This window comes from Haliotis rubra, unplaced genomic scaffold (genome assembly GCF_003918875.1).
Source record: "Haliotis rubra isolate DU_JTF1 unplaced genomic scaffold, ASM391887v1 Scf12, whole genome shotgun sequence".
NCBI lineage: Eukaryota > Metazoa > Mollusca > Gastropoda > Lepetellida > Haliotidae > Haliotis > Haliotis rubra.
The window spans coordinates 1,744,111-1,762,362 of NW_025765114.1; the positions used below are offsets into that span (position 1 = coordinate 1,744,111).

Genomic DNA, 18,252 nt, shown 5'->3' on the forward strand with positions numbered 1-18,252 from the left:
AGCGTTGACAGAAATTCTAACTGTGATATAGATATGTCGTTGTCACAGACAAAACTCAATGTCTTGTTTTATTGACACCTGTGTGTCTGCCTGCCTGTCTGCTAATGACAATATTCAATACACAGCTGCTATCACTGACCACATGCAATTTGAACTTAACACCAATCAGGCTATACACCATAAACAAAATGCATCGGTCTCTGTCACATTATGTAATTACACAGACAGGCAGGTGTGATACTTGAACACATGACATGTTATGATGTCTGTTGATTGCAAAATGTTATACACAAAAAATGAGCATGTATTTACAAAACCCAACATCTCTCTATATATATACACACAATTAGCCGCGAAGGCATCTGCAAATGAATCAGCCGTTACACTTGAGTGCACACCCACCCGCTCTGACTGGGTTCGGTATCCCGGTTGCTTCGTTTCTTGGGAAGTAAACCGAAGTACACAATTTTGCACTTTCGATTTGCGATTGTACGCTTATAATTTGGTTTAAATATTTTTTCGTAACCAGCAATGTATATTATATGTCATGAATAAGTGATAATTGTGTTTTAATTATGTTTGATTTTTTGATTGCATGTGACCTTTAAGTAATGATCTTGACACTGGTGACCTGATCCTGCCATTCCTTGACAAGCCAGATGGCAACTCATGCTCCTCTTGCTAGATTCTATATTGGTGACATCCACGAACATCTACTCCAGATAAGAAAGATAACTCCTATTCAATAAGCATCTTTTAAAATGGAGGTGCTTCTGTGGTGCCTGCTTGTGCCTGTTGTAAAAGTATTCAACCCCTCTAAAAACATACTTTCCTTAAAATGTCGATTTAACATGAAGTCAACTCATTTATTCTAATTGGTTCTTTTTTAAATAGGATTTCAAAATCAGATTAAAATAACTGACATTTAAAGATTTGGGGTTTAAAAGAATTTCAGCATTGAATTATCCAGTTAAGAATGGCAATTTCAATTTTGTGCTTAGCTTGCATGAAGCCACAATTTAAAACTTTTTTCTTGACTGTCTTTTCATGGATAGCATTTAACAAATAGTGATATGTGTTAAAATAAGCATTGTCACTAAGGTGACATAATCCCCCGCCGCAAATGATCAAATCAAACTTATAAAGTAATGAAAGTTTAAGTTAAATGTCAACAAAAACATGACCAGTCAACCTCTATTGATATCTTGCTCTTTAAGTGTTCAAACACACACATATTTTCAAGACTGAATTTGACCTTGACATGAATGTCATAGTGTATGAAATATGCAAAAATAGTACTAAAGAAATTGCTTATTGAAAAACATTTAAGGGAAGTCTTGAAAGTCTGAAGAAAATCCAGTGAACCGTTCTTGAAATATCTTGCTGACAATTCAGGTTAACATGCTCAAATCTTCAAAGTGTCGCTGTGACCTTGAAAATTAAGTGAAGGTCACCAAAATCAACAGGGCCCTGCGCCTTCCCTGGATGAAGCTTGGTGTCAAATATGAAGAAACTCCAGTGAATGGTTCTTGAGGTATCTCGCTGACAAGCATAACCTGCAGGTTAATATGCTGAAATCTTCAAAGTGTCTCTGTGACCTTGAAAATTAAGTGAAGGTCACCAAAATTGACTCGGCCCTGCACCTTCCCTAGATAAAGCTTGGTTACAAATATGAAGACAATCCAGTGAACGGTTCTTGAGATAGCTTAACATGCAGGTTTACATGCTGAAATCTTCAAAGTGTCGCCATGACCTTGAAAATTATGTGAAGGTCACCAAAATCGACTGGGCCCTGCGCCTTCCCTAGATGAAGCTTTGTATTGAATATGAAGAAAATCCAGTGAACGGTTCTTGAGATAGCTTTACATGCAGGTAAAACGTGAAAGTCCCCTTGTGACCTTGAAATGAAGGTCAAGGTCACCAAACCTGACTTGGACCTTTCTTATACTGTGATGAACCTAGGTACCAAATATGAAAAGAATCTAGAGAAGGGTTCTTAAGATATTCCAATTCGATGTACATATGTACGTGCGTACGGACGGATGGACGGAGCCTAATACTATATCCCCTGGGATAATAACACTACTAAGGATTGCCATATCATCATGTCTAGAGCTATATAAAAGTATTCCTTACTACACACATCTATGATGTTCTTTTTGTTGTCTTTAGTGAAGCATGATCTTGTTCTATAAGTAACACACTTGTAAATATCGACTTCCAAAAGCTTACCATAAGCTTAAGAGTACAGTAGGTACAAATTTTGTTTTGACTTCAATACATTGTTCAGCATATGGTTTTAGTAAACTGAACTACTTCCTGTACATAAATGATTGTGGACATTGGAACATATCATCTAACATGGTCTTACATGTAACAACCTCAACCGATGAAATACAGCTCTGTTATTATAGTAGCTGCAACCTCAACTCATAATTGTCAGAATTTTAAATGTTGAAGCAAATGCATGTTGCCGTTGACCGATTCAGATCAACAAGAATGTCACAAGAAAGTGTAATCCCAAATATAACATATGTAACAATGTCATGGAGAGTTGAAAGGATGCAACCACAAGTCCTTTCAGAAAATCCCTTTTAATGATACATTTAGCATGACATTAACATGAGATGATCATGCAGTGTTTCAGTTTCATATGGAAAGTTTTTAGGATGATTAATAAACAAACAAGCGAAAACTAAACCAATGCACGGTGCAGAATCAAATTGGTAAATCAAGCATGAAAAGTGAGTGAGTGAGTGAGTGAGTATGGTTTTATGCTGCTTTTAGCAATATTCCAGCAATATCACGGCAGGGGACACCAGGAATGGGCTTCACACATTGTACCCATGTGGGGAATCGAACCTGGATCTTCAGCGTGACAAGCGAACGCTTAAACCATTAGGCTACCCCACCGCCCCTCAGCATGAAAAGCATGATGAAACAAATAAGTTGATGCCATGCTGCTGCATACAGGAAGCTGGAGAGGAGGCTGGAGGGAAACTCAGTGCGGCACTGACAGTGACGGAAACTGATGGAAGTACTACCTTTCAGTGTGAATTGCATCAGGATGTCTATGGCCTCTAAGGAAAACACCAAGTGAAGATGATGAGTAACTTCTCGTCACGATTACTTACATTTATCACATCTACAGAAACTGCAAACATCACACTTTCCAAATCAAAACAACATTAACAGAAGAAAGCAACATCTTCAGTTTTGGAGTTACATTCAGGGAGGTGTCGTTTCATTTTCAGCAATTCATATGTATTCTCCTATATGTCTGGTACCAAATCAGTGATGGAAGTATGGGGTGAGTTATCCTCATATTACAATGAAGGAAACCGACAGTACATTTTCTCATTCTTATTACAATGGTTCACAGGTTTCTACCATATTGGACAAAGATTGCTGATGCTGGCGTCTCCTGCTGTTCCAGTAGGAGTTATCTTTCCTTACATCACACACATTGGAAAACTACAAAACCGTTGACTACACTCACAGAACATGGGACAGCACTACCAAACACATATAATCAAATACTGTAAATCTGAAATTAATGTGTTACCAAATTAATGTGCATGTCAACTCCAGTCTTAAAATGCGTCCTGAAATGTGTATTCATAAAGAATATGATTAGTATTATGTCACTGCCACTGAAGTTACTAGACTGGATATTTTCCCTATACCGGTGCACACTGTTTTGCTTGTAATTAATCATAAGACTAGTTGACAGTCTGCCAAGAAGACAGATGCCAAAACTAGCATAACTCCTTGAACAAGTTGAGTTAACAAACTGAACACACCTGATATAGACCTGAGTGAGAATCACAGTCTGCATTTATCCATCAATAACATTGTTTCTAGTGAGCTGTGTTACACATGCTACTGTTTCTGTCCATGTGCAGTATGTCCAACTGGACATGAGGATATACTCCAACATGTCCACACATCAATGTGTCACTTTCCACGCATGCATGAAAGGCATACTCACATATTCCACATTAAATTCATGATTTACAGTACGAAGCTGCTTAGTCCAACAAAACTATGAGGGCTATGGAAAAATAGAAACCAAAGAAAACAACAGTTTGTTTGAGAGGACATGCATATAACCATGATGCCCTTAGTTACGGAAGGTGTTCCAGTGACTACCAGCCTTGTTTTTCCTGTAAGTCAAGAGATAACCACATCCAAGTCTGCATTGTTGTTTGTCCTACCAAAACACCACAAGGTACCAGGTATTTCATCACAGAGGATATAAGGTCAACCATAGGTCTGGCTATGACTGAAATCAAACAACATTGTTGCATCTTTAGGAAAATACAACAACGCGAAATCTTCAAGAAAATACTTGTGTTACTGTATTGTAAGCTGCTGACAAGAAAAGAACAGATAGTTATATAATAAAATTGTATTTGCAGGTCCCCCACAGATAACTTCCTTCCCACCTAAGCAGATCAACACTGAACTTGCAGACCTGGATGAGGAGTCTGTTCTCTTGTTTTTTCTGCTCACATATTTTCAGTATTACACTAAGGTCTTTAGAGATAAATACTAAGGCTGATAGTCGACTTTACAACTCCACCATGCCACCAGCGAATGTCTTACTTTCTCCGTGTGTCATCATTGTAAGCCAAACAGGGAAGAATTGCGTTGAGTATTCCTGCCATATGAGGCAGCATAGTGCGCCCTGACAACACAATGAACTCCCGTAGCCAGGTTATAGCCGTGCTCTGTATCAGATCATCTGAAACACACAAACAATAACATTAGCCATCTGCATGAACACTGTAACATGAGCCCCCACCTCAACACTGAAGCATTAGCCATCTACCTCAACTCTGAATACATTAGCCATCTGCATGAACACTGTAGCATTAGCCACCCATCTCAACTCTGTAACATTAGCCCCCCACCTCAACACTGTAACATAAGACATCTGCACGAACTGTAACATTAGCGCCCCACCTCAACACTGTAACATTAGCCCCCCACCTCAACAATGCAACATTAGCCCCCCACCTCAACAATGCAACATACAACGTCTGCCTGAACAATGTACATTAGACACAAACCTCAACACTGTAACATAAGACATCTGCATGAGCTGTAACATTGGCCACCCAACTCAACACTGTAACATTAGCCACCCACCTCAACATTGTAACATTAGCCCCAACCTCAACACTGCAACATTAGCCCCCAACCTCAACACTGTAACATTAGCCCCCACCTCAACACTGCAACATTAGCCACCCACCTCAACACTGCAACATTAGCCACCCACCTCAACATACGTCTGCCTGAACACTGTACATTAGCAACAAACTTCAACACTGTAACATAAGACATCTGCATGAACTGTAACATTAGCCCCCCACCTCAACACTGTAACATTAGCCCCCAACACAACACTGCAACATTAGCCACCCACCTCAACACTGCAACATTAGCCACCCACCTCAACATACGTCTGCCTGAACACTGTACATTAGCAACAAACTTCAACACTGTAACATAAGACATCTGCATGAACTGTAACATTAGCCCCCCACCTCAACACTGTAACATTAGCCCCCCAACACAACACTGTAACATTAGCCACCCACCTCAACATTGTAACATCAGCCCCCACCTCAACATTGTAACAATAGCCCCAACCTCAACACTGTAACATTAGCCCCCACCTCAACACTGCAACATTAGCCACCCACCTCAACACTGCAACATTAGCCACCCACCTCAACATACGTCTGCCTAAACACTGTACATTAGAAACAAACTTCAACACTGTAACATAAGACATCTGCATGAACTGTAACATTAGCCACCCACCTCAACACTGTAACATTAGCCCCCCAACACAACACTGCAACATTGGCCACCCACCTCAACACTGCAACATTAGCCACCCACCTCAACACTGCAACATTAGCCCCCCACAACAACACTGCAACATTAGCCCCCAAACTCAACACTGCAACATTAGCCCCCCAACTCAACACTGCAACATTGGCCACCCACCTCAACTCTGTAACATTAGCCACCCACCTCGACAGTGCAACATTAGCACCCCACCTCAACACTGCAACATACGTCTGTCTGTACACTGTACATTAGCCACAAACCTCAACACTGTAACATAAGATATCTGCATAAACTGTAACATTAGCCACCAACCTCAACACTGTAACATTAGCCACCCACCTCAACACTGTAACATTAGCCATCCACCTCAACACTGTAACATTAGCCACCCACCTCAACACTGTAACATTAGCCACCAACCTGAACTCTGTAACATTAGCCACCCACTTCAACACTGTACATTAGCCACCCACCTCAACACTGCAACATTAGCCACCCACCTCAACACTGTAACATAAGACATCTGCATGAACTGTAAAATTAGCCCCCCTCCTCAACATTGTAACATTAGTCCCCACCTCAACACTGAAGCATTAGCCAAAAACCTCAACACTGTAACATTAGCCCCCACCTCATCACTGCAACATTAGCCCCCACCTGACCACTGCAACATTAGCCACCCACCTCAACACTGCAACATTAGCCACCCACCTCAACACTGTAACATTAGCCACCCACCTCAACACTGCAATATTAGCCACCCACCTCAACACTGTAACATTACCCACCCACCTCAACACTGTAACATAAGACGTCTGCCTGTACACTGTAATATTAGCTCCCCACCTCAACACTGAAGCATTAGCCCCCAATCTCAACACTGTAACATTAGCCCCCCACCTCAACACTGTAACATTAGCCACCCACCTCAACATTGTAACATTAGCCCCCCACCTCAACACTGTAACATTAGCCACCCACCTCAACATTGTAACATTAGCCCCCCACCTCAACACTGTAACATTAGCCACCCACCTCAACACTGTAACATTAGCCACCCACCTCAACATTGTAACATAAGACGTCTGCCTCAATACTTTAACATTAGCCATCTGCCTGTACACTGTAATATTAGCCCCCCACTTCAACACTGTAACATTAGCCATCTGCCTGTACACTGTCATATTAGCCCCCCACCTCAACACTGCAACATAAGCTATATGTCTGAACACAACAACACTGTCTCTCTGCTTTTTACCTGAATACAACATATGTCGTCTGCTCGAGTACAACATAAACCATCTGCCAGAATACACTGACCATCTGCTTCAATACAACATTAGCCATCTGTCTGAATATAACATTGAATGTCTTCCTGAATTCAACATCAACAATCTGCCTGAATACAACACTAAACATCTGCCTGAATACAACACTAACCATGCTAACTGTCTGCCTGTATACAACACTGTCTGCCTGAATACAACATTACCCATCAGCAACATCCTCTGAAGCCAGCTGTCCACACTGACCATTAATTGTGTGGTCCAGAAAGTGCCTGATGATGTGGATACTGTGCTGCATTGATGTAAGCTACAAAGTACAGGGAGTGATATGAGCACTACCCTATTTCCGGCATGCTGGCCACACAGCCACCATCAAGCATCAGATCAGTGATACAACAGGATCTACATTCTGGCACTATTTGACAGAAGTACTATGGAAACTGAATGAATTGAAATTATAAACCAAAAAAAATATTAACACAAGTACTATGGAAACTGAATGAATTGAAATTATAAACCAACTTCACATGATATGTATTAGTTCTGTAATTCACAAGGTGCCAGCACATGACAATAAAGAAACACAATGTCCTTGCAGAGTCAGGTGATACCAGTAGGACAGCCATCACATGCCACCACTGACCTGTATTCTGACTGTGAATGATGAGTATGTTTGCCATCCCTGTGAAATTGACACCATTTTTTGACTTCTTGATGCCAGTAAGAAACTCTTCCAGGACACCCTGGCACCTGTAACAAACAAGCAGGTTGAAGAAGCAACAACAGTCCCCCTTACCACAGTATCCATGTGAAGGGCAGTGGTTTACTCACAGTTTGCGTATCTCATGACTGCTGTCCCCCAAGATCTGGAATAGCCCATCTAGTATTTCTGGTAGGAGAACCAACATATTGATGTCAGGAACAGCATCCAAGACCTCCACCTGATGAGAAGTCATCGTTGTTAATACCACAATTCAGAGGTGAGAACATTTCAAGCTATAACAAATCACCATATGACTACTGTAGCATCGATGAGTGGATGTTATGGCCTACCTTGATCTGGATATTACAATCTCCCTCGGTCATGAAAGATCGATGGCTATTGCAACAAATAGTCAAACTAACAGTAAAGTTGCGTAACATGGCAAGGGGTTGTATAGCACCATAAACTGAATCCTGACTTATTTAATATTCCCCATCAGTTCTGTCCATCACTTAGACACACCCAAGGCTTAAACAGCTTTTACTGATGTTGACTGTGATAAAGCAGTTGTGATTATTGTCTCTCAACAATGTTATCTTACCCATGACACCACAAACTGTCTAGCAAAAGCATTCTTTGTGTAGATTCTCTCTCTGAGCAGTGGGATGAATGCAACTAGGTCAAAGGATGAACTTTCTGTCACAATGTCCTGAAACAGAAAGTGCAGACATCCTGAGAAAGCCATAGTATCAAATCTATGATAAAGATTAGGTGGGCACACTACCACCCAAGTTATCAAGTGAACAAAACATTTGGTTCATCACACAAACACCCAAGACACTGAGTGAACAAAGGCGTACCTTAATGAGTCTGTCGAGCAGTTCAGCTCCATTTTTGACGTTCTGGTCAGGATCTGCTGCCAACTGTATGACAACATGTAAGAGTGTGAAGAGGGATATATACATTCAATAACAGTACAGCATTGCTCCATGGTCTGTGAACCACTTAGTTTAAATAACATGCTTCACCAAAAATAGATTGCTGTAAGTTCGGTCTCCTTTAGAATACAGCATCACAACTTCTCGTGAGGACGATCTCTGCCGTTGGTCACGTGTCATTAAGACAAGCAACCAGTTTGTGAGAACCCGTCGGACGCGAACCCGTGACCTTCAGATTGTTAGCTCGACAGCTAACCGACTGAGCTACGTCCACACTGTTGCACAATGTGCAAATTTATCGAGTCATTCCTGTGACGTCGAATAGGTCACGGACAATTACGAAGGTTACGGGTAGACTTGGTGTCTCGTGATTTTAATCTACGGACAATTGCCGAAGAGATCGATGCCATTTGGCACACTTGTCCCATTCTGTAATCTACAGGATAAAGTGTGGTATGGAATGAGCCGATATGCCTCAAACTGAATAGGGTTGTTGACGTCAGGCGTCAGACGTCGATTTCACATGAAATGACGCGCCGTTATATAAATCGGTGATTTTGTGACAGAAAAGTGATGTAGGGAGCACTGTATGGATAACGTGGATCGCACGAAGGAAAGAGGGATACATGAGCATGTCTAGTGATGGCACGAGGGGGAGTTAGCCTTCGAATCATTACTGAACAAATGTTGCGTGTGTAAGAGGCTTGAGTGCACTAAGCCCTAACCCCTTAAAATAATCCTAATAAAAAGAATACATTGACCGAACCAGCACAAACATGACTGACGTGTCCAGTGTAATGCAGTATTACCGCTTCGAAAAATAAAATACTAATAAAAAACTTTTCTATCTAATAGTGCAAATTACTGAATGAAAAAATATATATATGTATGTCAGTTCACATTGGTAAATCATTTAGACCTAATAGTTACGTAGAAACCGAAATATAAAATATATTTACATAATTTAAATAATTACATTGACCAAAATTGCAAATTATCGAATATATATCATATAGACCAGTGTAACGCATTCTCGCTAAATTTAAAAAATACAAAATACAAAAATACACAAAATATAACACCTCACCCCCCCGTAATACAAATAAATATGAGTGTATTAGTTAAAAAAGAAAAATATTTCAAACTGGTGCTTGCAAAAATTGGCATCCGCCGGTATACAACTACTGGAAACTGTCAACATCGTTGGGCTTATGCAATGACATAGCTCGTAGAGATGAAACACCAGTGAGCGGAGCTTATATGCACTCGCTGAGCTGGACAACCGTGTTGCTATGCAGGCGTCATAGGGCATTGTTTCGAGAACATGCTTTAGAACAAAATCATATAAAATTACGTAAAAGGGTATTATGACGTATTTTTAAAGTTTGTGGTGCTGTATTCTAAAGGTAGGCCCCAATTCACAATAACTTGCAAAACCACAGTTTACCTGATATGCTAGTATCTCACAGAACTCTGCTGGAAAAAGATTCTACAGTTCAGAGATGTGGTGTTGTCATCTGTGGTAGTGCTCATACAAGGTTAATGTAGCTAAAAGAGACATCAACTTTAAAGAATTCATTGATTCATGTTGGCTGTGTCCACAATTTGTTTTCCTTGTATCTGAAGAATACTTAAATTACCTTACTCAAGCCATCAAATATTTCGTTGAAAAACGGTAGAACAGAACCCCTGGAGACTTTGACGATGTTGTAGAGGGCCTCACACGCGTAGTATCTCACACGACTGTCAGGGTCATGGAAGCACGCTATCACGGGTTTGGCCAGCTCGTTGATGTAGCTGCTGGAATCCTGAGGAAAATATGAAATGAGAACTGAAATCATAACAAGACATTATCTTGAGGCCTCAAAATGTTGTGGTTCTGATTACCCGACCGACCCTTGAATTCTGGTGCCGACTTTATTTTTTTTAAGCGGTATGAATAAAATATGCTTTCAGACAGACAGACACCATTGATTTTTCCTGGCCTGACGGACATCGGTCATTCTGACAGTGAAAGTTGACATGATGGCTGCAAGCTTGATTGAATATACAATTACACATTGATAAATGTGTTATTAGTTTGCACTTTACTTCTAAAAAACAATTAAAAAAAACCAAGAAGACAAAGTCATCAATATCCCCGCAACCCCAAAATACTCTTTATGAATATGTCTGCTAATAATGATTATATCTAGTGGTGGGAATCAGTTGAAATTTCATAATCGATTATCGATTGCAATCGGATTGTCCTATCCGATCAATGATTGATTGTACAATCGGTTACACTGATTAAGAATTAAATATTTTTTTACAACTTGACACCTGTGCAATTCCCAGGTAAACATTATAACTCTTTTACAATACTGCAATACTTTATGTTTGTCATTTTTAGAATTATGTGATAAATTGTGAGCATTAAATGAAATATGTCAGCTTTTGTGGTTGGTTTCTGTGAAAAACGTGACTTGAGGGTGCATCTACAAGAACTTACGAACTCCTGAATATAATATTTTTCATAAGTTTTATTTGTCATTTGAGGTCAAGACTGTACAAAATTACAAACAACCCAAGTCTACATTGATCAACCAAAAAATGTGTACAAAAATAAATACTGACAGACTACATGTACCAAGATATATAAAAGATGACTGTTCAAATCATTCTTTTGCAGATTTTACACTATCACAACAAATCCTCAAAAAAAATTCCAAATTTTGACTCACTTTTACACTAATGTACCGTATATTACCATAGCTAAGCCGAATTTTGAGGACCAAAAATAGCAGTCTGTAGAAGGGGGTCGGCTTATCTATGGGTTACACTTTCATCAAACTTTTTTCAGGGGGTAAGAAAATGGCATCGTGTCGTTTTAAATGACAGACAGACAAGATTAAGACTGACTGACTGAGTTTGGTTTTACGCCGCCTTTAGCAATATTCCAGCAACATCACAGCAGGGGACACCAGAAATGGGCTTCACACAATATACCCATGTGGGGATTCGAACCCGGGTCTTCGGCGTGAGACAAGAGAAGAAGACTTTGCAGTTAAACATCACTAGACAAGATTATTTACCTTTTCAGTTCTAATTGGTCTTGCTAGGCATTGTATTATATGCAGGGATTAAGATTACCATGTGTATTTGTCTCGTATGTAAAGCTGGAAATAGCAATCAGCTGTGCACACGTTCCCAGTGATCTAGTTTAAAACATACCCAATAATATAACGGGATGAATTTTGCCGCAGTGATCGGTAAAATATAATATAAAATATAACTATTATTTTACCAAGAGAGATATATCCTAGGATTGTGTAATTTTACTTACAGGTTTTGCTCTATAAATGTAAAATATTTTTAATCAATACTAAGGTTTTACGGACCCTCACAAACATGGTAAGCGGAAGTTCAATGTGCATGGAGTGAGGTGAAATAAGCATGCCATTTCACACGTTTTCACCGATGTTACTGTAAACAAGGGCCTCCATGGATGACAAGGTGGTAATCGGTTCGTGATTGTTGAGAATAATCTGAAACTGAAATTTCGCGGTTGGAGCGAAAGCGCACCCTCATGAGCATGGTAAGCGAAAGTTGTACGCGCATGAAATGAGGTGAAATACACATGCCAGTTTGTTGTGATCACCAGCTACAATAAATATGACATTTAGCAAAACAAAATATGTATAGGTATCCATTTTCTGTCAACTACACTTCATTTCGAGGCGTGAGTAGACACAATATGATTGTGATTTCTGTGAATAATGAGGATAGAAGTTATAATTATCGGTGACTGCCCGTTGTCTTGTGGTCTGAGTTGGGTATTCATTACTGTTTTTCTAAGAATTGTCAGCAACAATCGATTATGAAATTTTGCAATCGATTGTCGCATCGGAAAAGGGTAACCAATCAATTATCGATTATAATCGATCATCAGAACACCACTAATTATGTCAAATGTTTTGGAGTGTATATGTCGTGCGTAATATACGGAATTGCCCAATCCGCAAATTATGCAAAGGTATAGTCCCATTCCCGTCAACCGCGACCTTATTTGCTTAATCTGCGGATTGCGCACGCCTCACTGCGTAATCCCTTAGAATGAGCAAGAGTGAGTATGGTTTTACGCCGCTTTTAGCAATATTCCAGCAATATCACGGCGGGGGACACCAGAAATGGGCTTCACACATGGTAGAATGAGCAAGAAATGGTTTGATAATCAGAGACACATATTAAAACACAATGATACGCAATTTATTATAACATTTAAAATATCCTATTTATATCAACTAGCTGATAAGCTACATCGGCTGCACTCTTTAACTTCAGCGGTATTAATATGCAAAACTTCATCATGTGATCTTGACCAGTTTCTTGTTTGCATATCAATCTGACAGCAAGACTGAAACGTTTCAGACAGAATTGGTTTCACTATGACACCTTTGATGTTTTTTGTCTGTTCAACTGACAGTTTTCACAGACAGATATGAAATATCTCACCTGGTCACAAGATACATTACAAAACTTCTTACTTAGTTCATGTAATGTCCTCTTTTCGCCTCCATGTCCACATGACTGATGAGCATCTTTTATCACGCAATAGGTATTCAAACTGAACGAAATATTTAGGAGATTCCTCTGTTCCTTCTTTATCAAGCGCTTCAATCCCACCAACTTCAATTACAGCAGACGTTTTGATAAGTCTGTATTCGCGCTTTTACTTTGTTACAGTCTTTTGCGGAAGAAACATCCTTTATAACTTCTTCATATTTTACTTCTTGCAAATACAGAGAATGTACCACTGTTGATTAAACTTTCAAATCTAATTTTGTCCTCCATCTCAGTGCAACTGTCAGTCGACTACTGGGAGACAAACTATGAAACACTAATCATTGCCTAAAAACACAAGTTCAACTAGGTTTCTAAATACACAAACTCAGCTTCCTCAATCTATGGGATTACGCAGATTATTTAATTGCTCAATCCACAGGAATGAGCACTACTAATTGCGTAATGACAGGGTTTTGGCAGAGGGTCGCCCATTCTCGAGGATTAAGCAAATATCTTGCGTAATTCGCGGATTGGACAATTTCGTAAATTACGCATAACATATACAGCAAAGTAGAAGGAGAGTATTGAAAGGTTTTTAAGATCTGCTCCAGAAAGGAGCACTACTACCAAATTCAGTTGAAGCCTAACTTGTTGCCATGGAAATGCAACAAGATGACATCCTAAGTCATGTTTCCATGGAAACCACAAAAAATAAAATTCATATCTGGGTCTAACCCCCTAAAGGCACATCTCGGGATCATGCTTGACATATGTACCAAGTTTGATGAAGCTAGCATCTATAATTTGGGAGATCTGCTCCGGACAAGATAACATCCTCATAGTCACACCGTAAGTCATGTTTCCATGGAAAGAGCAACAAATAAAATTCGCATCTGGGTCTAACCCCCTAAAGGCACATCTAGGGATCATGCTTGACATATGTACCAAGTTTGATGAAGCTAGCATGTATAATTTGGGAGATCTGCTCCGGACAAGATAACATCCTCATAGTCACAGCGTAAGTCATGTTTCCATGGAAAGCGCAACAAATAAAATTCGCATCTGGGTCTAACCCCCAAAAGGCACATCTAGGGATCATGGTTGACATGTGTACCAAGTTTGGTTAAGCTATCACGAATAGTTTAGGAGATATGCTTCGGACAAAAGTGTGACTGACGCATGGACGGACACACGGACAGATGGAACTCGTTTCTATATCGTTTCTTCGTTGTTGCGGGGTATAAAAATCCTACCTGCCTACCCTAAATTTTAAAGGGGTGTAATCGGAACCACAACATTTTTTTTATTTGGTCTGATTAGTTTGTACGTTGGACTGACTGACTGACTGAGTTTAGTTTTACGCCGCTTTTAGCAATATTCCAGCAATATCACGGCGGGGGACACCAGAAATGGGCTTAACACATTGTGCCCATGTGGGCAATCGAACCCGGGTCTGACTAATACTGATATGGCAGTGAGAGTATGTACAATGCATGAAACCATCTGCAGCTAGGCCAGAACAGTGAAGCATGAAGCATGACCATAATGATGTAGAAACTTCCTCCAATATTACCAATGTTTAATCAAAGGAAAAAATAACAGTAGCTAGCTCCAGTCAAAGCAAGGGTAATAACTGGAAGCTACAACTTGCAGATATAACTTATAAGCTCCTTTCTCTGTATCTTTCTCTTATATGTAGGCCCTTTTATATCATGATATGTAACATACAATGCATATTTGTGGTAACTCATAAATCTTCAGTATGTGTGGTAATACATTTTGTGTATAACTCAGGACAGAAATTCAGATAGTACCTGAAGTCTTGGTACCACAGAGAATTTGAAATTTTGTGCTTTTCTATAGCCTACCATGAATATTTCCTGTGCGACAATGAGAAGTGTAACTATCAATAGTGATATGCAGTTTAGCATGAAGACTTGATTTGTTTTCTTCATGGGTGCACAGTACTTGCTGGCTTGCTAAGTAGCCATGCTCTTCATTTTTAATCCCTGATTTATATGCTGTAAGGTATGATTTAAATAAAAAGGAGTGTTTGAGCCTCTACAGCACCAAATCTTGTTTAAAGGCTTTAATGCTTTTTATAAGTTTTTCCTTGATTCAGATCAATGTTTTGGCTAAAAACAATTAGTTCATGTTTTAGACAGTAAATAACATGCTGTGTTTTAAGGATACTACTTTTATCAACAATACAACAGGAATATAATGTTTTTGAAGAAACTATGAAAAATTAACATTACAATGCAGCAAACGCATATAAGGGAATCAATCCCACTGAGTACATGCATAATTATAACACTACTAGCATGATTAGTGATAAAGAGGAACAATCATTCAAAATGATCATAATAACAAATGAAGCAATTCAGTTATTGTATTTTGATTACGTATCACGAAAAGCTTTCTGAACTCTTAAAAATTAAAACAAATCCCTATTTGGAAACGTACGTGGTATTTTATGACCTATCACATTCACCATGATACACATATTTCAACTGGAAGAGGTTGAAGCAAATGTCATGTTGTGGCAGCAATTAAGGACTTCTAAAATACAAACAATCTATTTTGTTTTAGCCAGGCAACAGACGACCAAGGTTTGTAAACATACTGATATGTCTGGACCATGAATCAAAGAACAGTTCTGTAGCACAAAATAAAAAGAGCATGACTCAACTACAATTCCCTTTAAAAATTTCACATATTACTGATGCCAAGTAAATGGCTTACTTTTCCCAGTGCTATGGCTGTGGCAGCAAGCCCAATCAGTCCCCCTTTCCGGGTGTTGGGGTTACTGGAATATGCGAAGTCATCACCAAGGACTTTCAGGATCCGTTTTATTTGATCAAACTGAAGGGATGTGGAGAAGTCTTTCACCATTCTGAAAATAAGTATGTTAAAATTAGGTAAACAATAATAAAGCAGGAAGCTGCATGCAAATAACATGCCCTGAATTACCACGATTATTTACAGGTCACCTCACAGTGAAAAGGCGGAGCATGATTCTTCAAGTTCTAACTCAGCAGTGACAGTACTGACACTACTATATAGGTTATTTATGAGTAATTCAATTTCTTTACATAAAAAGCATCATTTTGTACATGGAAAATGTTTCAAGGAGTTACCATGGCTAACAAACCATGTTCAAATAATTATATAGACATACCACTAAACCATTTCATCATGCACACTGTGCACAGGTTGTTTTTACCTTTATTTTAAAACACAAAGTCCAAGTTAAGAGGGTACCTACATTATAAATCCAAACTTTACAAAATTCACATATCAAAAACATAAAAATTGTGGGAAACCTAAACAAGGAAAATGCATATCTACACTATATCATACATAGTATATGGTGAATGGGGAGACGGTGATTTCATAGGCTGAACCGGTTCGTAGATGCAGTGGATTCATAGCCCAGACTGGTTCATAGACGATGATTTCGTAGACGTGAATTAATAATGGAATAATAGTATTTTGTAAACATCGCAAAGGCGATGCTGCCACTGATCGCAGCTGTCACACTGGATGGCATGTTGTCTAGGATACACTTCCTTCACACATGAAACGCATAGTGCCATGGTTGATGCTGAATGATTTCTTTTTACCTCTTGAGGTTTATGTACCATAAACTTTGTCGGCGGATTAGACAAACTTAGTCTACTCCTCATAATTTCCCGACAAGAAGAAAATAATGAAATTGTTTTCATTGTTTTCACTGTCGGTTGTGGGTGGATTAACAGGTTTCACTGAGTTGTTGTGAATGTGGATTAACAGGTTTAGCTGAGTTGTTGTGAATGTTAATTAGGAAGTGGTGAGTTGTTTTGATTGCGAAATACTGTGTGTATATTGAAGTGTTATCTTAACAAGTGTTTTCTGCTACTTCTCTGCTGGTATGCGTAGTTGAATGTTGAATGGGTTTTCGTCACTGATGATACTTACCTAACATATTTTTTAATTTCACCAAACTGAATTTAATATATTAGTGGCCTATCCTTTGTCGGAATTTGTCAGACGTGGACCGCTGTGAAGCATATTTTATTTTCATCACCGATCATACTTACCTAATATATTTTATTTATTTCACAATACCCAAACACTTTTCGTTTACATTAAAGTCATAATATCGATTTTCATCATCATTGATGTTGTACATCTATGAATCTACCGCTCAATCCGCCTACGAATACACCGGATTTCCACGTCTACGAACCAGTCTGGTCTACAAATTCACCTACAGCCTGGTGAATGTATGTACCATGTTTCCTGAAAATATCTCTCATTATATATTAGTTCTGCACTTTAGTTCTTCCATTTACAAAGTAAAGATTCATAAAATGTACATAATGAAAGCACAAAATATTCAAAGGATGTATAAAAGGCACATCTTCCACATTGAATTGTGAATATGTGTTGTAGGTTTTGTAATAGTATCTCTTATAGTTTTATATTTCTGTTCCGGAAAACATGCTCAGCATCTGCAATTTATGGATGAAGTTTGGTAAGTATAAAATGAAGTAGAACTTTGCCTGACAATTACTAAAATGAAAGTAGTACTGCCATTCAAAATGTTTCGTCCCATTTAATTGCTGCGAATATGTGCAATAACTTAGCCGTGTAGTGAACACAAACCTTTCTATTTCCAACGCTGCCACTTTTCTCTTTTCATACAGCTTGTCATTGAGTGCTCTAATACAAGAAGCACTCAACGGAGCATAGTCCCTTTCGCTCATTTTAAGTAATTCTAAATTATATGCTTTGAAAGCATGAATTTAAAGGATCACTCCCACAGTTTCCTGCTCGTTTGACGCCATTTTGACCGTCACGTGATAAAATTATGATGGGACGCTTAAAACATCACAAGTAACAAGAACACGCCGTTTTCTGAATAAAA

General features: G+C 39.1%; 1 protein-coding gene across 2 annotated transcripts in view; it reads right to left on the minus strand.

The window, feature by feature from the left end:
* Positions 1 to 18,172, minus strand: part of LOC124262267 (protein VAC14 homolog) — a 37,641-nt gene extending 19,469 nt beyond the window's left edge. The window contains exons 1-9 of one of the 2 annotated variants that reach the window (XM_046696755.1): positions 17,991 to 18,172; positions 16,086 to 16,236; positions 10,436 to 10,603; positions 8,718 to 8,780; positions 8,459 to 8,566; positions 7,986 to 8,095; positions 7,798 to 7,904; positions 4,609 to 4,747; positions 3,045 to 3,080 (exon numbers count right to left, since the gene is read on the minus strand). In XM_046696755.1, coding sequence (XP_046552711.1) covers positions 3,045 to 3,080; positions 4,609 to 4,747; positions 7,798 to 7,904; positions 7,986 to 8,095; positions 8,459 to 8,566; positions 8,718 to 8,780; positions 10,436 to 10,603; positions 16,086 to 16,236; positions 17,991 to 18,091 — 983 coding nt within the window. In that variant the 5' untranslated portion in view covers positions 18,092 to 18,172. The remainder of the gene's footprint in view (positions 1 to 3,044; positions 3,081 to 4,608; positions 4,748 to 7,797; positions 7,905 to 7,985; positions 8,096 to 8,458; positions 8,567 to 8,717; positions 8,781 to 10,435; positions 10,604 to 16,085; positions 16,237 to 17,990) is intronic. The other variant, XM_046696763.1, reaches the window with a different exon arrangement.
* Between the last annotated feature and the right edge of the window lie 80 nt (positions 18,173 to 18,252).